This window comes from Zingiber officinale, chromosome 3A (genome assembly GCF_018446385.1).
Source record: "Zingiber officinale cultivar Zhangliang chromosome 3A, Zo_v1.1, whole genome shotgun sequence".
Classification (NCBI taxonomy): domain Eukaryota; kingdom Viridiplantae; phylum Streptophyta; class Magnoliopsida; order Zingiberales; family Zingiberaceae; genus Zingiber; species Zingiber officinale.
In genome coordinates, this window is record NC_055990.1 from 122537893 (window position 1) to 122564729 (window position 26837).

Below are 26837 nucleotides of genomic sequence, written 5' to 3' on the forward strand. Positions count from 1 at the left end.
ACTCCTCTGGGGTGTGACATGGATATTGACCATCTTAAATTTAACCTCCACTTTAACAATTAGCCCCATACCAAGTGGGTCTCTTTTTATCGCCGTATCATAATACATGTTATATATATTCAGACTATTAATATTTAGTTGAAAGTTCTTTAAATCTAGTTCAGTTACTACTACATCAAGTAATTAGTTGTTGGCTCTTTATGTAAGTCCATGTGACTCTCAATTCTAAAATATTCATTTTATCCAAAATTTATATTTTAGAACATGCAAGATGGTGCAAAAATATATGTTTGTATTAGTTTTTTTTTTGGCATAGTAGTAATTTTAATTTGATTTTGTTAACTTTATGGTGTAAAATTTGATTTTGTTAACTTTATTTACACCATAATTTGAAAACAAACAATATACTTAAAAAAAAAATATCTAATTGAGAGCAATCACTTGCATGTAAATTCATATATTTTTGAGATATTTTTATCAAACACATAGAAAAATTAAACAAATTTAGTGAAAAAATTGCAAATATTCCAAATTGATATTTCAATCTTTTATAGGGTGACTATTTGGATAATTTTATAGGCAAATTTGATTTAAAATTTTATTTAATTCAAGACATTTTTTTATTTAGAACAACTAACTATTAAAAAAAAAAATTTAATCTCTTAATTTACAAATTTAATCTTTAGATATATAAAAATATAAAAAGATATAAATCAGTGCTATATTTAGGAATGACAATGGAACATAACGAGACAGATTCATTATTCCATCCTTGCCTCTGAATTTCATCCCTGTCTTCATCCCTATTTTTTCAGATTTAGGGAATCCCCGAATTCGAACAATTGGAAATCAAATCTCCATCCTCACTCCCATCTCTAAATTAATTTTATATTATTATTATTTTACTATTACTATTAATATTAATATCAATATTAATAATGATTTTATTATTAATATTTTATTTTTTAAATATTAATATTATTATCAATATTTTTAATCCATCCTAAAAAAAAAATCTACAAATTCGTCTCTATCTCACTGAATAAATAAGGGATCCTAACCCTTATTTTAGATTTTTTTTCTCTATAGAATTTCGAATCCGTGAAAAAAATTATCCTCCCTAACTATATTCGGACTAATTCAAGACATTTTTGGAAATATTTTAAGATGAGGGGCGACAAAGTGACATTGATAAAAATGTAAAAATAGAGTAGTATTTCAAGGGAGATACGATTTTTCGCATTAATCTACGGCCACAGTTGACCAATCGGATCACGTGCTCTTCCAAATCAATGTACCCGCTTTAGCCTTAAAAGGTCCGCATACTTTTTATCTTGCGGGGTTTTATTATTTTTATTATTTTTTCAGTCGCAATTAACTCTGAAATCTCGACTACCGGCGTCTCTATCTCTCCCGAGCCTTCTCGTTACTCACTTCCACGGTTCCACCTGCTCTGCTCCCCCTCGTCGCTTGCCATGGCGGATGGAATTCCTTCTGCGGCTCCGGCCGTAGATCCGCGGAGCGGCTTCTGCAGCGAAACCAAGACATTCCACAGCCTCCGACGACCCGTCCCCCTGCCACCAGATTCCGTCCCCCTGAATGCTGCCTCCTTCTCCCTTTCCCTCATCCCCTCCCCCCTCACCGACCAACCGGCCATAATCGACGCCGCCACCGGAGCCTCCGTCTCCTACCCAGACCTCCTCGCCCGCATCCGAAACCTCGCCTCCGCCCTCCGCTCTCGCGCCGGTCTCTCCAGGGGCCACGTCGCCTTCCTCATCTCCCCTCCCGAGCTCGATATCCCCGTCCTCTACTTCGCCCTCCTCTCCATCGGCGCCATAGTCTCCCCAGCCAACCCCCTCAGCACTCCTGCCGAGATTGCCCACCAAATTCGCCTTTCCAACCCCTTCGTCGCCTTTGCCACCGCTGCCACTGCGTCCAAGCTTCCGCCCCATATCCCTACTATCCTCCTCGACTCCCCGCGATTCCAGTCCTTCTTCGACCCCAATCCGGCACCGCTGCCTCCGGTGGAGATACAGCAATCGGACACCGCGGCGATCCTCTATTCGTCGGGGACGACGGGGCGTGTGAAGGGCGTGGCGCTATCTCACCGCAACCTCGTCGCCCTGATCGCATCCTACCATAGCGCGGCGAAAGAGGCGGAGGCGGAGGAGGTGGAGGCGTGGCCGCGGGTGACCCTCTTCACGGTCCCTCTCTTCCACGTGTTCGGATACTTCATGATACTCCGCGAGGTGGCGCTGGGGGATACGGTCGTGCTGATGGAGCGGTTCGACTTCAGCGCCATGCTCGCGGCGGTGGAGCGGTACCGAGTGAGCATCATGCCGGTGTCGCCGCCGCTGGTTCTGGCGATGGCCAAGTCGGACGCTGTGGTCGGCCGAGATCTCTCCTCCCTAAAGGTTCTGGGATGCGGTGGCGCGCCGCTTGGTCGGGAGGTGTCGGAGAGCTTTGCTGCTCGCTTCCCGAGCGTCGAGATTGTCCAGGTTCGCACTGCACGACATCAAATCCTGAAAACATTTTTTTAAAAAAAAATTAAAGCAAGGTAAGGGAACAACTTAACGGCGGACTGACGGCGGTTTTTTTTTTTTTTGGATTGTCGATCATACGGACAGGGTTATGGTTTGACGGAGTCATCCGGTGGGATTGCGGGAACGAACGATCAGGAAGAGAACAGAAGGTATGGTTCTACTGGGCGGATAGCGGCGAACACAGAGGCGAAAATCGTGGACCCCACCACTGGGGAGTCGCTGGGACCCGGTCAGAGAGGAGAGCTTTGGGTTCGCGGGCCCACAATCATGAAAGGTAGTCTCACCATCAGAGAGAGCAGCTTTGGCTTCTCTCTTAAGACAATTAAAAAAAACAAAAATCTTAAGAAAATCTCTATTTTATCTCAAAAATATGTCATTATTCCAGAATTATTCTTCAACATGCTTAAAATTATTAGATAATTATAGTTAACAAAAACTAAAACTGCTTAAATATAAGTTAAAATTGTTCAAATTTTATCAAAACTAATTCAACTTAATTAAAATAGATTAAATACTATTAGAATAATTTTGATCAAAACTGTTTGATTTTTTCCCAAACAACATCAAAATTACTCAAATATTAGTTAAATGCACTCAAATTTAATCAAAACTAATCTAACTCCATAATCAAAAACTACTACAATTAGAGCAGTCATAGCAATTTTGCCCAAAACTATTGCAACATGGAGCTGTGTTTGAGCAGCTTTGACTCCATGTTGGGAGTAGCTTTAGCTAAAACTGCTTCAATTGTAGCAGTTTTAACCAAAGTTACTACAACAATGCTCGAACAAGAATACTGAATAGCCAATCCCTCACCATTAATTATGAACTCCATTAGATTAATTTGACGAAAAACTAATGTAGAAGAAAAATGTAACAACTATTGTTTTTGTTTGCTATTTTTTTATTTTAAAACCCAGTATTAAAAGAATCTCCACGTCCTTGACTTGTAAAATTTGGCTTAATAAAATAGATAGCCTACTAAGCAAAAAACTGGATCCTTTGCAATATACTATACTTCAGTCAATTGGGAGTTTTGTTAAACCAAGAAGTGCAGGTTCTTTGCTATACATTTCCATTTTTCTTTTGGGGAAAAATTATGTTTATGACGTTTATATGGTCCTTTCTATGAGTATGCTCTTCTTTTCCTATTTCAATAATTAGGATGATATTTGGATATCTTAATTCTTTAATTATTGGATCAGTTGTGAGATCTTTTTTAAGTTAAGCTCAACATTAGGCTGCTCAGCTGATTTTTCTGTTCTCCCTCACTGATTTCTTTCGAGCTTGATTGTTTTTCTTAATTAAATTTCCTGTAAGAAATTTCTGTATAATCTATCCAAAGAAAGAAAGAAAGAAAGAAAAAACTTTTTATTCAAGTTGGAGTATGCTCAGCAAATATAGAAGTGAATTTTTAAAAAGAAGGAAATTTAACTTAACATATGAAAATATGACTATTTAAAAAAAAATCTAAGAGAACGAATAGTATTGATAATTTAAAGAGAAAATTAATATAAGTGGATCAAGTTTAGCACTATTTTGCTTCAACCTGTAAAAGTAAAGACAACTAAAATTGACATTTTGCCCAATCTCATAAAAATGTCCTAGAACCATTTCACACTTATTAGTTTATGAGAAAACTGTAAGGATCTAGAGCTCTAAACACGCAGAAAGTGCAGCGGAAAATTAACTAGATCCTCTCTAGAAGATCCATGCGAAGGAGAAAAATCACATATACTAAGTTTGATGAGATTTATACCTTTGTTGCGTGCCTTTTGCAATCCCGACAGCAACTTTTCTTTGGATGCAAATCTCCGATCAAATGGTCGCGCCTCTATGGTATCCACACGAATATGTTCCGTCTGTCGCACGAACACGGCTTCGGAGAAGAACCTTCTTCTTCTGCTAGCAAGCAAAAGTGGTTCAGCTAAGCATGAAGAAGAAGGAGGAAGAAGGAAAAGCTCAAGAGTCACTCCAATTTTTCATCTAATGAAAATTCCATAAAAAATCCTATTTCTATTCATCCAATGAATACCAAAGGTTTTTTTATCTCTTTGTCTTCCTCTTATTAATGCATGATTAATCCAATTAACCATCATTGTCTTTTCATCTTCCTTTTCAATGAATGGATTCAATTGAGTTCAATTAAGTCTAACTCATATTAGATTCCATCCAACCCAATGAGTCTAACTTGGATTTGACTCATTAGCCCAATAAGCCTAATCATCTTATAATTGGCTCTTAGGCTAATACTAATAAAAAGGAGATATAATTTAAACTAAAATTAATATTCCTCACCACAATAATTCAATAATGACAAAGTGGCCACTTATTTGAGTTGGAATGATAAGATTAAACATGAATGAGGAGAAATTGAGTGTTTCTACTTTTGTAGGGATCACGTTAATGGGCTCCTAGGAGATATCTTAGCTATTTGTGGGTCAGACAAACACAAGCATCATTATTAGAATAAAAAGTGGAGAATGCTAGGAACCAATAAAATTTGTTGTCAACTTTGGGTTTGGGAATGCCTTCAAGGGTCTTGAAGTGACTATTGAGATGGGATGGTTGTGAGGTAATTAGTTTAGTTACAACTAATGTAAATTTAGAGTAATTATTTTGTAGTATTGTCATGTTGTCAAATATATGAAGGAGTGGAAGGAATTCTAAATTGGTGTGTGGTGGCGACCTTGTGTTAGTAGTGTTGTTCATGGTTTGAAATCTCGTATCATGTCGAGTAAAATGGCCGAAACATATCATTCTAGTTAATCATCGAAACTAGATACCACTCGGTACTAAGGTTTAAAATCTTGAGCCATGTCATAGTTTCGATCTTTAACTGAAAGGATATTATCATAGGATCTTGCCAACGCTTTGATACATGGTGCGGATAATAAATTGTAGGTTGATAGAGGAAGGAGATGAAGGAAGGAGACATTGTTTATGCTGAGTGGTATCGAGTTTGGATAATTTATTGGAATGATGTGTTTTGATGGTTTCTCTCGACGTGGTACAACATTTAAAACAATTTTTGGCATGGACATTGTCTTCTTCTCCTTCCTTCTCTATCTTCATTGTAATATTGATATGATATCGAAACAATATTGTTCCAATCAAAGATCAAAACCTCAACATGGCTTAAGATTTTGAACCTTGGTGTTGTTAAAAGTGTGGGGGCAGTGGGAGGAATTTTAATAGGTACAAGGAAAATTGATTAAATTTAATTGATTGTAAGTATACTCAATGTATTTAATTAAAGAATTTTTCAAAGCTAGCCAGTGCACCTACTCCCCACTAGCCATAACATAGTTTCACCTATGTTGACAAAAATGGTAAGTGTGGACGTTGACAACTAGTGGGGTGAGTTTTAATAAAGAGGGGGTAGCACAAACGATGGACGTATGACATCTCTGGCGTAATGGTCAGGGGTCGATTATCAGGAACTGACGACCTGGGGTTTACCCCACCAGGCGTCTATGTACCTGTATGTACCTTCCTCTATATCGTGGGACCGGCACTAGGGGGGCCGTTAATGTAGCGGATCTACATTTTTTAATAAAGAGGGGGTCAAGAGAGGAAGGTAGTGACGCTACTTCAGATCTACAAAAGAGACATGTTCTCAATCAATTAAGGCATCATGAGCCATAGTAGAATTGTAAAGGATTAATTAAGGTGTGGAGTCCTTGTAGAGGTGAGGGATGTTGGTTTGGTTACCAAAGTTAGAGAACATGGGCAAAAGTCGAGCAACATCAAGAACCAACAGATGGACTCAAGGGGTGGTTGGACTAGTTGTATAACATCAATTTAAGATGAAATAGTGTAGGAAAAGGCAGAGTATTGAACACCAAATTGTGAATTTTGCTCTTATACCACATTATGTATCACAAGATAAATCTCATAAAAGTAAGAATTCTCATATATAGAATGATATTCATGAAAAGAAATTTATTAATCCTCATGAAGAGAAAATTTATTAATTAGAAGATCTTTAACACGAACCTAATCAACATTGGAGATATACTAATAATATTCATGGAAAGAATAACCATATACTTCAATGGACCCTATCAAATTTGGAATAAATCTTTTATTCTGTAAACAAGATAATTATTAAATAAAAAACTTTCAAAATCAATTTATTCTCCTAAATAAAAGATCTATCAAAATCAACTTTCAAAAAGCCCATAAGTCATGAAAACAAAATTCCTATTTGCATAACTATTTTTGGAAAATTAGGAAGGAATTACAACATCTAAAAGATTACAAGAGGTAGGACTTGGAAAGTATGCTTTATATATTTATGAAATCATCGTACTTAAGAATTTTATTATGATATCAAATATATTTGTAATTTTTTTATGTGTAAATGAAAATATATATAAGAGAAGAATATATATCTTCTGTTGGGCATATCATATCAGAGCCCATCCCCAAAACATGAACATTCTGCCTAAGAATCAAAAGTGAATAAATGTTATCTGTATCTTAATAAGTATCCAATCTATATTTGTACACTCAGTGTCAAACATACACTTTGATCCGGCAGTGAGGATGGGGGCCCCCCCTTTTAAGCAGAGTCAACGCCACGTGGAGGTTGAAAGGTAAGAGGTCAACCAGAGGCTTGGCCGAGCGGATAGAGATGGGGCGACCGGCCGAAAGTCCCGAACGGAAGCAAAGACACCTCGACGGGGAGTCGGGGTTCCGACGCTCATGTTGAACAGGGTCGTATGGCCGAGCGGGTAGCCCGCTCGGCCGAAGGCATCAAGCAGTAATACTGTGAACAGTTTCATCCGAGCACACGACTTGAAATCTCCCGAGCGGATCAGTACTTACGTCCGGTCGGACGTGAGGGGACTGCCGAGCGGCCAGACGCTCGGCGCGGGAACAGAAGAGACAAAAGGACAAAAGAAACATCGAGGGACATCTTCTGACAACAAGCGTGTTCGACGACTAACCCGTACGCAAAAGCCCATGACGGAAGGTTCTACTGTCCCATCAGAGAGGTGCTCGGACTGTAGCAGTATGGTGTCAGGCAAGCTCCTCTGACAAGCCCATAATGAGGTATGGTAAGAGGACACGTATTCGCCTCGGTGTGTATGCATAAGCTTCTTCACAGCTCTATATAAGGGTCCTCACACTTCGCCGGAGGTACGCTTTTTACGCGATCACGCATTCTCTTATATCCGAAGCCACTTCTGCATTTCCTCTTGCCTAACTTGAGCGTCGGAGGGTCGTCGCCGGGAACCTCCTCCCGGCCCGACTTCCTTGCAGGTTCGCCGGAGGTCCATACGACCGGTCGGAGATCTACGTTAGCAATTCGGAGAGCGCTACGTGCCCAGCGTCCGTTGATTTACCGTTTGGACATGATCAATTTGGCGCCGTATGTGGGAACGCACTTGCATCCGAGCGGAAGCAATGGACGAAGCTGGACGACCGCATACGGTGATGCTCTCCACGGAGGAGCTCGACGCTTTGATCGAAACAAGAGCAGCTAAGCTTGTGGAACAAAAACAGAAGGCACAAGCCGAGCGGATGGAGCAACAAGCGACGTCCGCATCGGGAGGCCGAGCGGAAGCACCCCCGGCCACGGTTTCATTTCATCGGGCCCTATTCCATACGCCTCCTGAAGCCGCAGCAGTTAATCGCGATCGAGGATCTTCATCCGACGAGGTGCCTATACGAGACAATAGAAAAGGCAAGGCCCCCCGAACGGACGCCTCCCCCGAGCGGATCAACCGGTAATTTTCAGAGGCCATCCTGTGGGACCCTCTACCAAAGCACTATGTGCCTCCGACGATCAGTGAGTACAACGGAACCACCGACCCGGATGATCATCTGGATAAGTTCGACAACACAGCTACCTTCATTAATACACAGATGGAGTAAAGTGCCGGGTGTTTCTTACCACCCTCTCGGGATCGGCGCAACGGTGGTTTCGGAGGTTGCCGGACGGATCCATTACAAGTTTCAAGGATTTTCGCACGGCCTTCCTCCACCATTTTGCAAGCAGTCGGCGCTACCAGAAGACTAGCGTCAGCTTATTCGCCATCAAGCAAGAGCTCAGGGAGTTGCTCAGAGCATACATCCAACGGTTCAACAGAGTGACCATGGATATTCCAACGGCCACCTTAGAAACGATGATGAATGCGTTCACACAAGGCCTCGTGGACGGGGATTTCTTCCAGTCACTCATTCGGAAGCCGCCTCGAGATTACGATCATATGTTACACCGAGCCAACGAGTACATTAATGTGGAGGAAGCCCAGGCGGCCCGGAGAAAAGAAGTTCCAACTGAGCGGCTAGCCCCTGCCGAGTGGAAGCCTGTCAATCGCCAGGAGCCGCCCAGAGGACCGAGGGCCGAAGCAGTCCGTCCTCACCACGCGAGGTCCCAAGCAGTTCAAGAGGTATCTGCCGAGCGACCCAAACCAAAGAAGAAGGTATGGACCCCTATGTTTTGCTCTTTCCACCGGACCGACACGCATAACACGCGGGATTGCCGAAGCCTTCCCCTGATCGCCCACCCCGCTCCTCGGAGTAACCAGCGTCGATCACCATCATCCGACAGGAGACAACGACATCATGAGGCCGATCGGCGGATACCCGACAGGCGACAGCATCAGTCTCCCGAACGGCATTACCCTCAAAGGCACGAGGACAATCCTCGGATGTCTAGGGAGCGGCCTAGGCCGTCCGCTCGGGAAGAAGAAAATAGAAGTAACACTTCCCGAGGCGAAATCAACATCATCGCTGGCGGGCCGACCGGAGGCGACTCCAACAGAGCAAGGAAGGCGAGCGTCAGGCAGCTTCAGATCCATGCGGTCGGCTGCAGCCAAGAACGGGCGAGCGGTCCCGAAATCAGTTTCGGGCCCAAGGACTTGGAGGGAGTCGAAGTGCCACATGACGACACTCCTCATCAAAGCGGTAATAGCTAACTATACTATTCACCGCGTTTTCATCGATACAGGAAGCTCGGTCAATATTATATTCAAAAAGGCCTTCGACCAACTACAAATTGATCGAGTCGGTGCGCCACAACCCCTCTACGGGTTTCAGGCGAAAGTTACGGACAGTCCGACCGCTATTTCGGGAGAGGAGCCGCTCGGAAGGACGAGGATCTGAAACTTGCTTGTCGACTCTCCTCAAAGATACAGCGTTATCTTGGGGCGACGCTCGAAGTTCGGCGGTATCACCTTCCACCAGAAAATCAAGTTCCCGGTGGAAGATAAAGTGGGAGAAGTACGAGGAGACTAGCTGGCGGCTCGGCGATGTTACGTCGAGATGGTCCGAGCTGAAGCTAATTCCGCTCGGAAGACGCCACGAATCGAGGTGAACGCCATTACTGAAAAACCTCCCTCTTTGATTTACGAAGAAAAAGAGGAAGTGCAGATTCACCCGACCCGATCGGAGGCCATCACATTTATTGCGGCCGATCTGGAGGCAAGCCAGAAAGAAGAGGTGATCAAATGTCTCCAGAAAAACTGTGATGTCTTCGTTTGGTCGACGCACGAGCTGCCGGAATCTCGCCAAGTATCTCGCAGCATGAGCTCCACGTCCGACCGGACGCTCGGCCGGTGAAGAGGGCCGAACAAAATACCATCATCCGAGCGGAGGTCGAGAGGCTCCCGAGGTCCAGTTCCTGAGCTGGCTGGCGAACGTGGTACTAGTCTCCAAGCCGGGCAACAAGTGGAGGGTTTGCATCGATTTCCGGGATCTCAACAAAGCATGCCCAAAGGATTTTTATCCTCTGCCCCGGATCGATCAACTGGTGGACTCCACAACCGACTGCGAGTTGATATGCATGCTCGACGCCTATCAGGGCTACCATCAAGTGCCGCTCGCCCGAGAAGATCAAGAGAAGGTAAGCTTCGTTACAGCCGACAGCACTTACTGCTATAATGTGATGTCGTTCAGACTGAAGAATGCGGAAGCAACTTACCAGCGCTTGATGAATAAAGTATTCAAGGAGCAGATCGGACGAAATTTGGAAGTGTACGTGGATGATATTCTCATCAAGTCCGTCCGAGCGGCCGATCTCTTTAAAGACATGGAGGAGACTTTCCGAACGCTGAGGAAGTATGGAGTTAAGCTGAACCCTCAAAAGTGTCTGTTCGGGGCAAAAGGCGGGCGTTTCTTGGGCTATATAGTGACCGAGCGGGGCATCGAGGCAAATCCCAGCAAGGTGAAAGCATTACAAGATATGTCGCCCCCAAAAAATCTGAGGGAAGTACAATGCTTGACCGGTCGGATAACTGCATTGACCAGATTCATCTCAAACGATCGACGGAGCCTCCGCTTTTCAAAATCTTCGCAAAGCCACTAAGTTTCATTGGGATGAAGAATGCGATCGGCATTCAAGAGAACATATCTGAACTCTTTCGCCTGTAGCTTAAGCCACCGTGAACCGCTTAGATCTATTTATCTTAACCGAGGAAGCGATGGGCTCGGCGTTAGTGAGGGCGAGCGGAGAAGAACCCGTATTTCTTAAGCCATATTTTAAAAGAATCTCGCTTTGGGCTCGAGAAGTGGCTTTGCTTTGGTCCTCGCCACGGAGACTTCGCCTCTTTCTTGGCTCATACTATCATCGTCCGGACAAATAGCCTTGGGAAGAGTCTGTTGAACCCGTCCGGACGGCTCATGAATGGACCACGGAGTTGAGCGATTCGACATTCAAGATCAACCCCGTTCGGTGATAAAGGCGATCCTTGGCGATTTTGTCATCAAGTACAAAAGCTAGAGCCCAACCTATGTGGAAAATATTTGTGGATGGATCATCTACTCGGCTTGGCAGATCTCTCTACAAGAAGAACGAATGCATCTATCCGCTTTGGACTACGAGCCACAAATAACGGTCTGAGGCGCTACATGGCAAACTACAGGCAGCTCGGCATGTAGGAGCCGGTCGGGTGACAATCCATTCGGACTCCCAGTTGGCCGCTCAGCAACTCTCAGACACTTTTGAGATTAACAACGCTCGGCTCAAACTTTACGCTGAAGCCTTCGAAAAGATCAAGGCTAACTTCAGAGAGGTCATTATCCAGAAGATACCCCGAGCGGAAAACCAGGCGGCAGATGAGTTAGCCAAACTAGCAAGTTCAATATCACCGGTCGTCATCCAGCAGCCAATTGAACAAGTAGCTTTGATGGCTCACGTTGACCGGATGGAGGGCCTCGCGTTTCCGAGCGATTGGAGGACAGCCATCATGGAGTTTCTTCGATCGGGGGCAACACCATCCGATCGGGAAGCGGCCCAGCTATTAAGGAGGAGAGTCGGTCGGTTCACGCTCATTGGAGACCAACTCTACAAGAAGGCTTTCTCTCGCCCATTGTTGAAGTGTGTAAGCTCGGAGGATGCGGAGTACATCCTCCACGAAGTGCACCAAGGATCGTGCGGGGGACATCCGGGCGGACGATTGCTGGCCAAGAAGATCTTGCTGGCCGGATACTTCTGGCCAACACTACAAACAGACGCCGCTCGGACCGTCGCGACGTGCCTCTCCTGCCAGAAGTACCACAATTTCTCCCACCGACCGGCAGAGGAGATGAAAGCGTCTACGGTAGCCTGTCCGTTCGATCAGTGGGGAATGGATATCGTGGGTCCATTCCTTATGGCGACCGGTCAGCGGAAGTTTCTACTAGTGGCGGTCGACTATTTCTCCAAATGGGTGGAGGCCGAGCCATTGGCGAAGATCACAGAGCAAATGGTCAAAAGATTTATCTGGCAGCATATATCTGTCGGTTCGGCATTCCTCGTCGGCTCGTATCTGATAACGGACGACAGTTCGCCGGGACGCAGCTCGAAGACTGGTGCAAAAGTTATGGCATTGAGCATCACTTTACTTCCGTGGCGTATCCCCAAAGCAACGGCTAAGCGGAAGTAACCAACAGAGAAATCCTTAGAATTCTTCGGGCTCGACTTGACCACATAGGAGGAAGCTGGGTGGACGAGCTGCCAGGCGTCCTATGGGCCATCCGCACGACTCCAAAAGAGGGAACGGGCGTCACGCCGTTCCATTTAGTGTATAGCGGCGAAGCAGTTATCCCGGTTGAAGTCGGCGTCGAGTCCGTCCGGATCCAGAATTATGATGATGATAACGCCGAGCGGAGGAACATGGAATTAGACCTGATTGATGAAGAGCGAGCCAAAGCGTCCGTCCGGCTGATGGCGTACCGACAGAGGATGAAGCAGAATTACAATCGACGCGTGATCCCTAGAGCATTCCAAGTCGGCGACTTAGTCTGGAAGAAAGTAAAGCCGGTCGGGGGCGTTGTCAAGCTGGAGGCTCCTTGGGCGGGCCCCTTCAAAATAACCGAAAAGCTCCGCTCGGGTGCTTATTATTTGGAGGATGAAGGCGATGTTGGATCGACCGTGGGCGCTGAATCATCTCGGCCGTCTTAAATTTGGGTGAGAGGTCGTTGATGTAACTCATTTTGTATCTTTGGCTTTATGCCTTGTAATGCAGAGACAAATGATAAAGAGGCATCCGCTAAGCTTCACCGAGCAGCGTGTTAAAATTAGTTTTAAAGGCCGTCGAGTCCGACGTTAAAATCGAGAGTCGAGCCGATAAACCCTCCGAGCGGAAGGCCGCCGAGCTCCGACGTTAAAATCGAGAGTCGAGCCGACGACTATAAACCCTCTGGCGGAAGACCGTCGAACTCGGCGTTAAATATCGAGTCGATATAAACCCTCGGCGGAAGACCGCCGAGCTCAGGCGTTAAATATCGAGAGTCGACTATAAACCCTCCGAGCGGAAGACCGTCGAGCTCTGACGTTAAAAATCGAGAGTCGAGCCGGCGACTATAAACCCTCCGAGCGGAAGACCGTCGAGCTCCGACGTTAAAAATCGAGAGTCGAGTCGACGACTATAAACCCTCCGAGCGGAAGACCGTCGAGCTCCGACGTTAAATATCGTGAGTCGAGCCGGCGACTATAAACCCTCCGAGCGGAAGACCGTCGAGCTCTGACGTTAAAAATCGAGAGTCGAGCCGGCGACTATAAACCCTCCGAGCGGAAGACCGTTGAGCTCCGACGTTAAAAATCGAGTCGCGTCGGCGACTATAAACCCTCCGGCCGGAATACAATAAAGAGGTCGACTTGTTAGTCGTTTGGCCGTTCGGCCAATGAACCAAAGGTACTTCGCGAACGTATATCGAAAATCCTATTTGCGAAGCAGGATATATTCAGCCGAGCGAACAAGCTATGCAAAATACTTCGTAAAAAATCCCTTCCGAACACAAGAAAGGTGGGATGAGAGGCGAATGAATAACAAGGAGAAGTGAGGGAATCTAAACGGGGGTTGTTGAGCCGAGCGGATGGCACACATATTGATTAGCAAAAGGACAAAGCAAGCAAAAGGATATCATATCATTAGAGAAAATAAGGGCGAGTGGCCAAATTACAAAAAGGGATAGTTTTTTGGCCGAGCGGCCGAATAACATGCAAACTTCTATTCTAAATAATCGTAAAGATCCTTCGGGATGGTGCTAGGGAGTGTCGCCTGGTCTTGAGCTGGAATGGTGGCGGAATCAGAAAGTTGCCCTTTGGACTTCAAGTAGTTTGTTGTGGCAGTCATGGCAAGTTCAAAAGCTGTGTACATCCGCTCACAAACTTTCTCCGAAAATTCAGCCGAACGGATGTAATTCTGTCTTAAGGCAGCGACCTGGCTCGGCTCGACCTCTTGATATTCTTTAAGGGCCGCTCGCGAAGCATCGGCGGCTGCCTGATGTTCTTGCAAAGCAGCCTCGAGCTTCTTCACTTCGTCCGATCGGGACACCTTCTCGTCGGCCAGTTGGTCCATCAACTCTTTAACTTTTTGCTCTAGGCCCCGAGCCTCTACGTTCTTCTTCTCCAGATCGGAGATAGCCGTTTTCTTCCGCTCGGTGGCCAGGCTTATCTTGCGATCCAGTGATTTGTTCAGGCGATCAAGTTCGGCCAGATTGTGAGTCTGATCGGCCGTCTTCTTCCGTTCGACCTCCAACAGGTCTTGGGTCTTTTTGAGCTCCTTCTGCAGCTCGGCGTATGATGGGCCTTGGGAAGGGGCGCCGCCCGAACTCCGTAGCCTTTTGAGCTCCTTGTCCACCATGGCGAGCCGATTGGAGACAACAATCTCCTCCACCCATCTCTGACAAAAGAAAGATTGTTAATAGCCGATCGGAAAGAATGCGTAAAGGACTTAGAGAAAATAGACTTACCCCCGTGGCCTGCTGCATGTGGCTGTTGGCCAGGTTGCTGAGGGGGATCATTGCGATGCGCGCCCGAGCATCGGCCCACATCTCGGCTAAGGGCCCCTTCATTGTGATCATGTGCTCGGGCGCGGTCGACCGAGTGGCCTTAGGCATTAATTCCTCTGTGGGGAGATGCAAAGAAACCCGGATGGTGCGGTGCCGACCGGGGGTCGTCTGGGTGGAAGCCGGGGAAGGATCGGAGGCCGGCGCCGAAAACTGGGACAAAATTGTTGAACGTTGGACTTGGCGAGGAGCGGGCGGAAGGGAGCTGACGGGTATAGCCTCCAAGGGGTCCGCGGACGCGTCCAATTGGGAGGGGGTCCGATCGGACGAAATAGCCTCCACAGCTGGAGCCTTGTCTCGGGAATCCGCGGTGGTCCGCTCGGCGGGATAGACCGTAGATGTAGCCGAGCGGAGTGGTGTCTCCGTGCGGCGCCTCTTTTGACGGAGGGGGCGCTCCTCCTCCTGAGCCGAGCCTTCATCCCGGACGGAAGGCTCTCGACTAGCAGTTGCGCTAACCGCTGGCTCTGGGAGAGAAGCCTGAGCGGCCGAATCCCCAGCATTTGTCTCGCTCTCTCCTTCATTAGAGCCAACCGGCTGGATGCCGAGCGTCTCCATCTCTTTGGCCGTCGCAGCCTCGAGCGCCGCCGCCTTCCTTTTCAAAATGCCAGTCATCACGGACTCCATGACGATGTCCGCTGCAAAGGAAAAAGGAGAAAATCAGTTAGCAATCAAAGTGAATGCACAAAGTAAAATTCTTACCGAAGCCGCTCGGAAGGGGGGTCCTGATCGGACTCAGACCGAATATATACATCACCCCTTCGGGCAGGAACTTATTGATGTCAAACCTCAGACCTGCTAGCATGTTGGCCGCATGAAGATAGTCCAGTTGGGTTTTGAACCTTTTGAGCTCTGGTGAAGTTGGTGGTCCGATCTGCCACTGCGTTCGGAAGGAGGCCCGCTCGGGCATACGAAGGTAGAAGTAGAATTCTTTCCAATGCTTATTGGAAGAAGGTAGTTTATTGAAGAAAACTAGACCGGGCCGAGTCTGGAACATATATGTGCCCGGCTCGGACTGCTTAGGGTAATAAAAATAATAGAAAACCTCCGGTCGGAGGGGGATATTGTGGGTTTTGAACAAAACGACCACGCCGCATAAAAGGCAGAAAGTGTTGGGGACTAGGCTTCCGAGCGGAACGCCGAAAAAGTTGCAAATCTCTACGATGAACGGGAAAACGCAGACCGGCGACGAACTGGTCGCGGAAGACGCAGAAAGCTCCGGGCGGCGGTTTGTGTGGCCGAGCGGAAGGGGAAGGTAATATAAGTTCAAAATCAGAAGAGATTTCGAAAGAGTCCATCAAAATATCGGCGTCGCGCCGATCGAAGCGCGACTCCAGGGTAGTATACCATGGGCCGAAGGTTTGATCTTGAGGTTGGGAGGAGCTAGCCATTGTCCGAGCGGACGAAATCACAAAAGGCGAAGAAAAGTAGATAGTAGAAGGAAGAAGATGATGGACGAAACAGTGCACAAAGGACGAAAACACGACAGGAAACACAAGGCTAACAAAGAAAGAAAGAAGAAGAACCTTACGGAGAAGAATGAGGATCGGAGAAGAACACTGAATCGCCGGGAAAAGGAGAATCGAAGTCGCCGGAGCACTGAAACGCCGAAGCTTCTGGGCACGCGAGAGCAGAAATGCGGCGAAGGCGGAGAAAGCGAAGGCTTTATAGGGTTGAGCCTGAGCGGCCTCCACCGTCGGATTCAGGTCGCGAGAACCGAAGCACGCATCGGGCCGTCCATTTCAAATCGCCTCGATCTCGTCGCCTGCGACGCCGCCGCCGTACGATGACGGCAACACTGCCACGTGACATTCCACCACAGGAGAGCATTTAATAAGCGCCTTATCGAGGCACAGTGCGCGTGCTTGGCCTTAATGACAGAGATTGGCGCAAATTCTGAGGAGATCCGAGGGATGGTGGCGTTGACTGAGGCCGTACTTACCGCCACACCGGCCGAGCGGAGGATGGTTTCTTGGAAGAGCCGATCAGCGAAACAATCGTCCAGTCAGTCGGACTAATCGCCTCCTTCGACTAGACTTGAAGGGGAGGCAAGTGATCCGACAGTGAGGATGGGCCCCCCCTTTTAAGCAGAGTCAACGCCACGTGGAGGTTGAAAGGTAAGAGGTCAACCAGAGGCTTGGCCGTGCGAATAGAGATTGGGGCGACCGGCCGAAAGTTCCGAACGGAAGCAAAGACACCTCGACGGGGAGTCGGGGTTCCGACGCTCATGTTGAACAGGGTCGTATGGCCGAGCGGGTAGCCCGCTCGGCCGAAAGCATCAAGCAGTAATACTGTGAACAGTTTCATCCGAGTACACGACTTGAAATCTCCCGAGCGGATCAGTACTTACGTCCGGTCGGACGTGAGGGGACTGCCGAGCGGCCAGACGCTCGGCGCGGGAACAGAAGAGACAAAAGGACAAAGGAAACATCGAGGGACATCTTCTGACAATAAGCGTGTTCGACGACTAACCCGTACGCAAAAGCCCATGACGGAAGGTTCTACTGTCCAATCAGAGAAGTGCTCGGACTGTAGCAGTATGGTGTCAGGCAAGCTCTTCTGACAAGCCCATACTGAGGTATGGTAAGAGGACACGTATTCGCCTCGGTGTGTGTGCATAAGCTTCTTCACAGCTCTATATAAGGGCCCTCACACTTCGCTGGAGGTACGCTTTTTACGCGATCACGCATTCTCTCATATCCGAAGCCACTTCTGCATTTCCTCTTGCCTGACTTGAGCGTCGGAGGGTCATCGCCGGGAACTCCCTCCCGGCCCGACTTCCTTGTAGGTTCGCCGGAGGTCCATACGATCGGTCGGAGATCTACGTCAGCAATTCGGAGAGCGCCACGTGCCCAGCGTCCGTTGATTCAGCGTTCGGACAGGATCACACTTGTTCCTAGGCATCCATATATGGTAAATCATCCATGACATGGTTAAGTGTCGTCCCTTGGTCAAAAGTTGAGTGCTTCAAAACTATTGCTTGAAGACACACATCATCGTTTGATGTGTGCTCATCTCATGCTTCATCCCAAGCCAAGTCCGCACCTTGTAACATAACATGCTGCTAGTCTGGCATCAAAAGAATAAGTAGTCCAAGGTCTTCTCTGTAGCTCTACAAAACACACAAATGTTGTTTTGTACATGCCACGGTCTATCCCGTGACTTGAGACATCCATGTGCCAAAAGCCATACCATGAATATAGGCTGAGGTTGGATGTACGATTTCCAAACCACACTTGCCCATCGTTTTTTGGTGGTCTAAGTCCAAAAAAAGTCATAACCTTGGATGCACCTCTATTGTGCTGCTCAAACCAACTCTGGAGACAAGCTACCGCTAGCTCACCCGTTGAATGGACAAAAGCTTCTTAATCAATGGGGAATCTTCATATTTGGCTGCCCAAGTCCAAACAACTATTCTTGTAATTGTGTTGAACATGGAAAGTGGAAATCAAAATGTTTATACATAAATCCAAACATTTAAACTGATAGTATGAGAATTATAAATTCTGAGTCTAACTTTTATATTCCCTATAATAAAATTGGCTTCAAACAACTATAGTGATCACATAGTAGATTATTTTTTTTTTTTATAATACAAAGTATGTATATAAAAGGGGATGAAACTTTACTAGTGATATAGCCTTGTACAAAGTTCGATAGAAGGATAAGATTAATTGCTGTGACAAGCATTGCCTGATGATGCTAAGGGTGATGAAATAGGTATGAATGTCATTTTCCTGCAACTTTGTAAGTAGGCTTAACATTTGATTAATCGGTGCCAAAATGTCCAGAATTAAGAGATCATGATTTATTATATTTGCTGAAAAAGTAATGGAGCATCAGTCAAGAATGACCGAAGAAAGGGAAACAAATAAGAGAGCCAAGAATGAGTTGGTTGTTAATCAATCATCAAATTTAGATACATTTTATCTCTAGTTATCCCTCAAATAAAGCTCTTTATTGTGCTGCTTTCTTGTTTTATTGTGGTTTATATTGCTTTTGAATATCTAAATTTTGAAACACTTAACAGACAAATAAGTAAATGAACAAATAAAGTGTCTTAAACCTATTTTAAACTTTCAAAGGAGCCATGTAATAAATTTGATTATATCGGAGGTAGTCATTTGATAAGGTTGCGTGCAATTGACCCAATATAGTCTGACCCTTCCTGAGACCGGCATTGGTGGGAGTTTTGTGTACTGGGTTGCCCTTTTATTGTTCAACAATTGAATGAGAACAAATTGATACCGGAAATGTGATATAAACTCATTATACATGTGGATAATTATAGTATTATAAATGTTATATTAGCTATTTAATTGAATCAAAGTGTTCTAATAATATAAAGAACAAAAATAAAATTTATTAACAGTTTTAAATAAACTTAAAACTCTGTACAACAATATCAAAAATATGTGCTACAATATCAAAACAGAAAATGACATGATTTTCTATTACTGTCCAGTTAAGCACCTCAACCAACTTTGCATTATAATTTTGTTAAACATTCGTCTGACAATTGTTCATTTCTATTCGCTCAACTATAGCTACGTAATTGTTCCAAACTGAGTCCAAAAATTTGGAAGGTATAGTGAATCTCTTTTCTTCATATGTTAACTGTGTTACTAGTACTTTAATACATCTCTTCATCACTATACTGTTATCCAAATGGTGGCAAAAGGTGATAACGCTCACTCTAGGAGCCTCTCACAACCCGTCCCAAGTTATGTGAAGGGAGGTAAATCATGGGTGGCTACTAGCTCGAGCACCAGTGCATGGGCATGGGCAGGAACTTGGCTACTAGCAAGAAATTGACCTCAGACCTCATGGTGGCAACATTTCATGCACTAGCCAACTGCTCGTCCCGAGGGGACTACTGTTATCCAAATACTTCTATGGCTTGTGTTGGGTTTAATGCTTTTACTTTTTATCTGTATGAGCAAACACCAATTTGCCTAGGAAGGAAAACATTGTTTACACGTTTATAACTTGGCAAGGTGCACTTGCTAACTGAATTTTTCAAATGATGTTTGTGCATTTTTTGCATGAGAAAAGCTATATACATTTATTGTTTTAATTTGCAAAAAATCTTGGTTAAGGTTATGTTGGCGATGCTGAGGCAACTGCCTCCACATTGGATCCTGAAGGTTGGTTAAAGACGGGTGATCTATGCTATTTTGACCATGGTGGTTTCCTCTACATTGTAGATAGGTTAAAGGAGTTAATCAAATATAAAGCATATCAGGTGTGTAACCTTGAATTCTGATTTCTCATTCTTACCATCGTTGACATTTATTTGAATTTTTGTTATTTTTATGTGCTAATATTTAGGTTCCGCCTGCTGAATTGGAGCAAATACTTCATTCCCACCCAAAAATTGTTGATGCAGCTGTTGTTCCGTATGTATATCTTGACTTTGTGAATATTAATACTGTGTATGAATTCCATATGCTTAATTATTCAAATATATGAATCAACATAAGTAAAAATGTTGATTTGAATAACATTAAATTTTGAAGAATTTAAGAGATTAGGGTATGATTTGGTTAACTAAGTTCTTCAATAAAATTTTGAGGATTAGAAAGATTCCCAAGGAATCTAGAAAAAATTAGCATAGAGATATATACAAATTTGTTTCATTTATAAAAGAATCGAGTTGTTGTCATATACGAAACTTCGAGAAAGATTTAGAAGAGGGAATGAGAGAAGTAACAAACATTTCCTGAACCATTTTGATTTCATGTTTGGAAGTTTAACCATATCTGACATTTATTTAATAAGACAATTGATAAAAGAAGTATAGAGAAAAAGATTTGCATATGATTTTACTTAGAAGCTTACATAAAATCTTTGACAATTATTATGATGTAATTTGGAAAATAAAGAAATATCTAGTAATTATCTTAGTGTGACACAGAGATGTTTGATAATGTAGTTACTAGTGTTATAGCTACAGAGATGTTTAATCTCCTTATCTCTCTTTTTTTTTTTATATATTTGTACTAGAAGATTCAATCATATTCACCATAAGCCTTCTTGGTGTGGCGACTAGGTTAACTTCCAAATTTAAATTATGGAGAGACTTTGCAAGACAAGGTTTATGGAGGACTAAAACTGATCATATGAAATGTGATTTAGTAATTTGAAAATAATCAAGGAGTTAAGAGGATAAATAGGAAATATGTAAGCAAGAGTTTAGGTGATCTATTATTCAGCAAGGAGATAAGGAGATATTGATAAAAATATTACTTATAAGATAAAAGAAAAGCTTTTTACCGAACCATGTAGGTAAATTTCTAAAATTATCAAATCGCATATGGTAGTTTCAAAATTACCCAATCATGTGTCCATTTTCCGTTTTACCCAACTAATTTTTTTTATCAGTCGAATCAATTTTTCTATGTGCCGAAATGTCAAATTTTAAGCAAACTAGTAGACTGATTTGTTTTTTTTTAAAGTTGATTTTGGATAAAATCAGTTAATTGACTAAACGACCTTGGATTGATATAAAATTAGTTTCTATGTGTTTGTCTATCTCTTCTGATTATACTCATGCCCTCAAACGCCAATTTAACTCAATATATTAAGAGCAGTGATTTTTTGAATACGAATGTATTTGAAAAATTCAATTCGTGTTCAAAAAATTATTGTTCTCAATATATTGGGTCAAATTGAGGGCATGGATATAATCAAGAGAGGTAGACGAACACAGGAACTAGTTTCATGTCAATCCGAGGTCATTTGGTTTATCAGCCGATTTTGATCGACCAAATGACCTCGAATTGACATGAAACTAATTTCTATATGTTCAAATACCAATTTGACCCAAATACATTCGTGTTTAAAAATCACTACTTTAATATATTGAGTCAAATTGACATTTGAGGGCATAAATATAATCGGGAGAGGTAGCCGAACACATAAAAACTCGTTTCATGTCAATTCGAGATCGTTTGGTCCATCAGTCAATTTTGGGCACAATCAATTGATGGATCAAATGACCTCGAATTGACATGAAACTATTTTCTATGTGTTTGACTAACTCTCCTGATTATATTCATGACCTCAAACGTCAATTTGATTTAATATATTAAGAGAAGTGATTTTTGAATACGAATGTATTTGAAAAATTCAATTCGTGTTTAAAAAATCATTGCTCTCAATATATTATGTCACATTGACGTTTGAAGGCATGGATATAATCAGGAGAGGTAGACGAACACATAGGAACTAGTTTCATGTCAATCTATAGTCATTTGGTCCATCAACCAGGTTTGAGCAAAATCAGTTGATAGACCACATGACCTCGGATTGACATGAAACTAGTTCTTACGTATTCGTCTACTTCTCATGATTATATCCATGCTCTCAAATATCAATTTGACTCAATATATTGAGAGAAATAATTTTTTGAACACAGTTATGTTTGGAAACTCCAATTCATGTTCAAAAAATCACTGATCTTAATATATTGAGTCAAATTGACGTTTGAGAGCAAGAATATAATCAGGAGAACTAGTTAAACACATAGAAACTAGTTTCATGTCAATCCGAAGTCATTTGGTTCATCAACTGATGGACCAAACAATCTCGGATTGATATGAAACTAGTTCTTATATGTTCATCTACCTCTCCTTATTATATCAATGTCTTTAAACGTCAATTTGAATCAATATATTAAGAGCAATATTTTTTTGAATATGAATATGTTTAAAAAATTTAATTCATGTTCAAAAAATCATCGCTCTCAATATATTAGGTCAAATTGGTATTTGAGGGTATGGATTTAATTAAGAGAGGTAGATGAACACATAAGAACTAATTTCATGTCAATCCGAGGTCATTTGGTCCATCAACCGATTTTGTCTAAAATCGACTTTGATAAAAAAAAAAATAAATCAGTCGACTGATTTGCTCAAAATTTTGACGTTTTAGCACAGAGCAAAATCGATTTGACTCATAAAAAATCAGTTGACTAATAGGGGAAATATGAGAAATGGGTACTGCGATTTGGTAATTTTGAAACTACCCTACACGAAACTTACCTACGTGGTTCAGTAAAAAGCTGATAAAAGAATGAGTAGTTTAAATTGAGATCTTTGAGTTTTTTGTGTCCCTTTGGACCTAATAAAATATTTATAAGACATTCATATGACCTTCCATAATCTATATGTTATGTATCAGAGTTTTTTAATTGCTATGAAGTGGCATAAACAAGAAATTGGTCTACCAAAGGTGAGGATACTAGGATGGATACATCATACATGGATTTAGTTGAAAGGACAATATAAAAAATATTAATAAGTAAGAGCAACTAGGTCTTAGCACCAATAGATGATAGAATGAAAAACATAGAGTGAGATGTATGAGCATGTTTAAATTGGTGTGCCAATGATGAGGATACTAAGATGAATATATGGAGTTAGTTGAAAGGATTAAATCAAAAATATTAATATACATTAATAATTACATGCTATAGCCCCAAAAGATGATAGAATGAAAAATATAGAGTGAGATGTATGAGCATGTTTAAATTGGTGTGGCAAAGAGGATACTAAGATGAATATATGGAATTAGTTGAAAGGATTAAATCAAAAATATAATATACATTAATAATTACATGCTAGCCCCAAAAGATGATAGAATGAAAAACATAGAGTGAGATGTATTAGCATATATAAAAGAGCCCATAGATTTTATGTTTTGAAGAGTCAAATTAATTAGAGTGGATGGTTTAAGGGCAGTCTATCTATTTGATTGATTGATTAGTTTCCTAATTCTCAATGAATTTTATATTCAAAATGAACTCTTTTGTATCTGTTTTCATATAAATCCTAAATTCCTAAAGTTAATCATTCATGCCTAGTTACATGGTCAGTTGGATCAGTCTAAATACTTGAGTAACTTCCCAATTTGAGTTTCACAATTTTGATTTTTGCTAGAAAAGTAAATTGACTAAAGAGATTGAAGTGATTGAACTAGTGACAAATGGACTTTGGATTATTGCTCACTTTTGGTGCTGAATTGATTAATTTAAATATTGAAATTGACTTCTCACTTTTGCAAGCATGGGAAGCTTGTCAATATTCTTTCTTATGGTTTAGAAGGATAACATCATAGAATAAAGAGGATATAATGAAGAGAAAAGATCAAGGGTGAGGTGCCTGACTTCTTTATTGTTATCACCACACTTTTCTTGAACACTCTTAGGAGGCGTTTGGTTAAATGATGGGAATGATTATGGGTATGAGTTTGATAGTAGGGTGGAATGGGAATAGGAATGAAAATGAAACCCATCAAGTTATATGAGTTTGGTTGATTCCCATAAATCTAGTAATCATTCCCAAACTCACAATCCAAACACTATTGTTTACTATCATTGCATTAACTCATTCCCACATCCATCAACCAAACACCCCCTTAATAAGTCAGAATCCACTATAATAAGAAATATTGCTCATGACATTGACGCCCACAATTACTAGTGTAGAGTTGGTTACATGGATTTTTTTCCTATAATACAAATCACAGGTGCCAATTTTTGGGGTTAGCCATGTGAATTTCATCCACCATTGAATTATATGTAAGCCTAATATGTTAAGATCTATATAAAATTTTTGATATTGCTTTGTGCTGGTTGTCAATGCCTAACACAAGGCTCAACCTTGATCAGCAAATTAAACTTGACATGTGGTTTAGTTTTGGCTGCACATGTTTCTGTACTGACAGCTTATTAGCAGGGGCTCTTTTTTTTTGCTGGACATGGCTAAGGTCAATGTGAAATTTCCATTGCCCATATTCAAATTAATTCCGTTTCGTATTGACGATGCATTACTTGTATGACTTGCAATTGTATTACTGGACAAGCATTGTTAAAAACACCAAATAGGATCCATGTTTGTAGCCTGACTTGCAGTGGTTGTTGTGTGGACTGGCACGAAAATTCAACTAGCTTTGCCATTAAAAGAATATGTGCTACGTATAGAGAAAATGGCTGATAAAATTCAAATTGGGATGGTGGAAATTGGATCCTATAGTTGTGGGTACAATAAACAAATTGTTTGAAAAGTTATCATTTGCTGACTAATTGTCTTGGTTGGACTGGGATATTGACTTTTTAGGAAAACATGACAATGATGGAAGTGAGGTTAAAAAGACATCTGAAAAACCAGAAATTAGTCATGAGTCTATTGTTAGACAATTTAGACAGCCTTAAACCTTAAATAGGGGCCTTTATACATACATTAGACAATAAAATTACTCGGTAACTGTATAAGCTAACACTTATTGAAGACTAATTTTATTAAAATGTAAATTATTCATATAATTAATGAAATCCCAATTGCATCATACATAAACAAGCATTTCTTGGTTGGCCTTCATCCACCTCTTTTAATACTCTTATTATTGTCGCTTCAGTCAACTAATGCCTTTAGGTATTAAATGTCACTGTGTTAAATCCTTCTTCCCTTTTGCCCGCTATTTTGCTTTTCCTATCCATTTGCTATTTGAATCTCTCTTGTACTCTAGATCACTAATCAACCATTTTTGCCATGTGGATCGTTAGAGAGAAAATACATCAAAGAGTTCAGTTTAATGATGGGATGCCTGATTGTTACTGAAGCTATTATGAAGTGGTTTTTGCACAAACTTCGAAGATATATATATATTTTTTTCACTTGGCAGGTATCCAGATGAAGAGGCTGGACAGATACCCTTGGCATTTGTGGTTAGACAACCTGGAAGCACTATAACTGAGGAAGAAGTTATAGATTTTGTCAGAAAACAGGTGCATCTTTGTTCCTTGTGTTGGATCAAGTAAATTCATTCATTATAGTTAATTCAGTCATGCTAGCTAGGGTCCTATATCTGATAGCTCAGGTTACCATATCATAATGAAAGCTGCACTGAATGACTTCTTTTCTAGCATTTTACAACATTTTGTTTTGTTTTCACATACAATAATCTCATTATCACTATGAAGCAATGTCAAAGATTGTCTATAACACTTTGCTCTCGTGTAGGTTGCACCATATAAGAAAGTCCGACGGACGGTATTTGTCAGTTCAATACCGAAGTCGCCAGCAGGAAAGATTTTGAGAAGGGAGCTTATAAATGCTCTTTCCTTAGCTAAATCTAAGCTATAACTAGTTGTTTTGAGCCTATTATGTTAGCATACAACCGAACATATGTATTTCAGCAGTTCTACACATTCTAACTACTAAAAGTAGTATCAACTGACTTCTTTGTTAGCGTTGAGTGTAACCATTGTCCTTCCCTGTGTAACTGCGATCGATACTGAATGCATTGCTACTCTTGCTTGCTCGTTAGGGCATCATATGATGATTGGGGTAGGCCACGATAGTGATGAGCCTATATAAATTGTAAAAATAGCCGGTTGTGGCACGTTTGAAAGGTTAGTGTTGTGCAAAAGGATATTCATGTAACTTCATAATAATATGATATTGTTCATTTTGGACCTACACTTATATGATTTTGCTCTTGAGTTATAATTCAAAAGGTCTCATATCACTAGAGATATCATATATTATTTTAAACCTATGATCTTTTTCAAATTTTTTTAATGTGGGATTTTGATTAAATCCCAATAATCTTCACTTAAACGAAGAATCACAATTACTTTTATGGTGTAAGTCTCCCTGCGAGCATTTGATCATTCTTGATCTGCTTTGGGTCTCCTTGCAAGTATTCAGTCATCTTGACTTGTTTTGTGCCTTCTTGTGAGCATCCACATTTGGTTACTTTTGGCTTGCTTCGAGTCTCTCTGCGAGCATTTGGTCACCTTGACCTATTCCGGGTCTTCTTGCGAGTATCCGACCATCTTGACCTGCTCCAGGGCTTTCCCGTAAGCATCCGGTTACCGTGACCTTCTCTAGTCCTCCTTGTAAGTATCCGATCATCGTGATCCACTCTGAGCCCACCCGCAGCTTCGTTCAACGACGTCCCACATGACATTTGGTCTGGATCATGATTCTGATATCATTTATTATA

At 42.4% G+C, this 26837-nt stretch overlaps 1 protein-coding gene across 1 annotated transcript; it reads left to right on the forward strand.

The window, feature by feature from the left end:
* Positions 1-1328: 1328 nt before the first annotated feature.
* LOC122052376 (4-coumarate--CoA ligase-like 5) lies at positions 1329-26308 on the forward strand. Its single transcript, XM_042613867.1, has 6 exons — positions 1329-2498; positions 2628-2817; positions 19925-20070; positions 20157-20224; positions 25512-25614; positions 25850-26308. Exons 1-6 carry the CDS (start codon positions 1476-1478, stop codon positions 25970-25972), a joined length of 1653 nt encoding a protein of 550 aa, XP_042469801.1. The 5' UTR covers positions 1329-1475; the 3' UTR covers positions 25973-26308.
* Positions 26309-26837: the final 529 nt, after the last annotated feature.

What these genes read in the sequence shown, in the direction of transcription:
- LOC122052376 (XM_042613867.1), top strand. Translation starts at nt 1,476, where the DNA reads ATGGCGGATGGAATTCCTTCTGCGGCTCCGGCCGTAGATCCGCGGAGC. An exon ending in GTTGATGCAGCTGTTGTTCC is followed by an intron (nt 20,225 to 25,511) that starts GTATGTATATCT and finishes TTCACTTGGCAG; the next exon opens with GTATCCAGATGAAGAGGCTG. An exon ending in TAGATTTTGTCAGAAAACAG is followed by an intron (nt 25,615 to 25,849) that starts GTGCATCTTTGT and finishes GCTCTCGTGTAG; the next exon opens with GTTGCACCATATAAGAAAGT.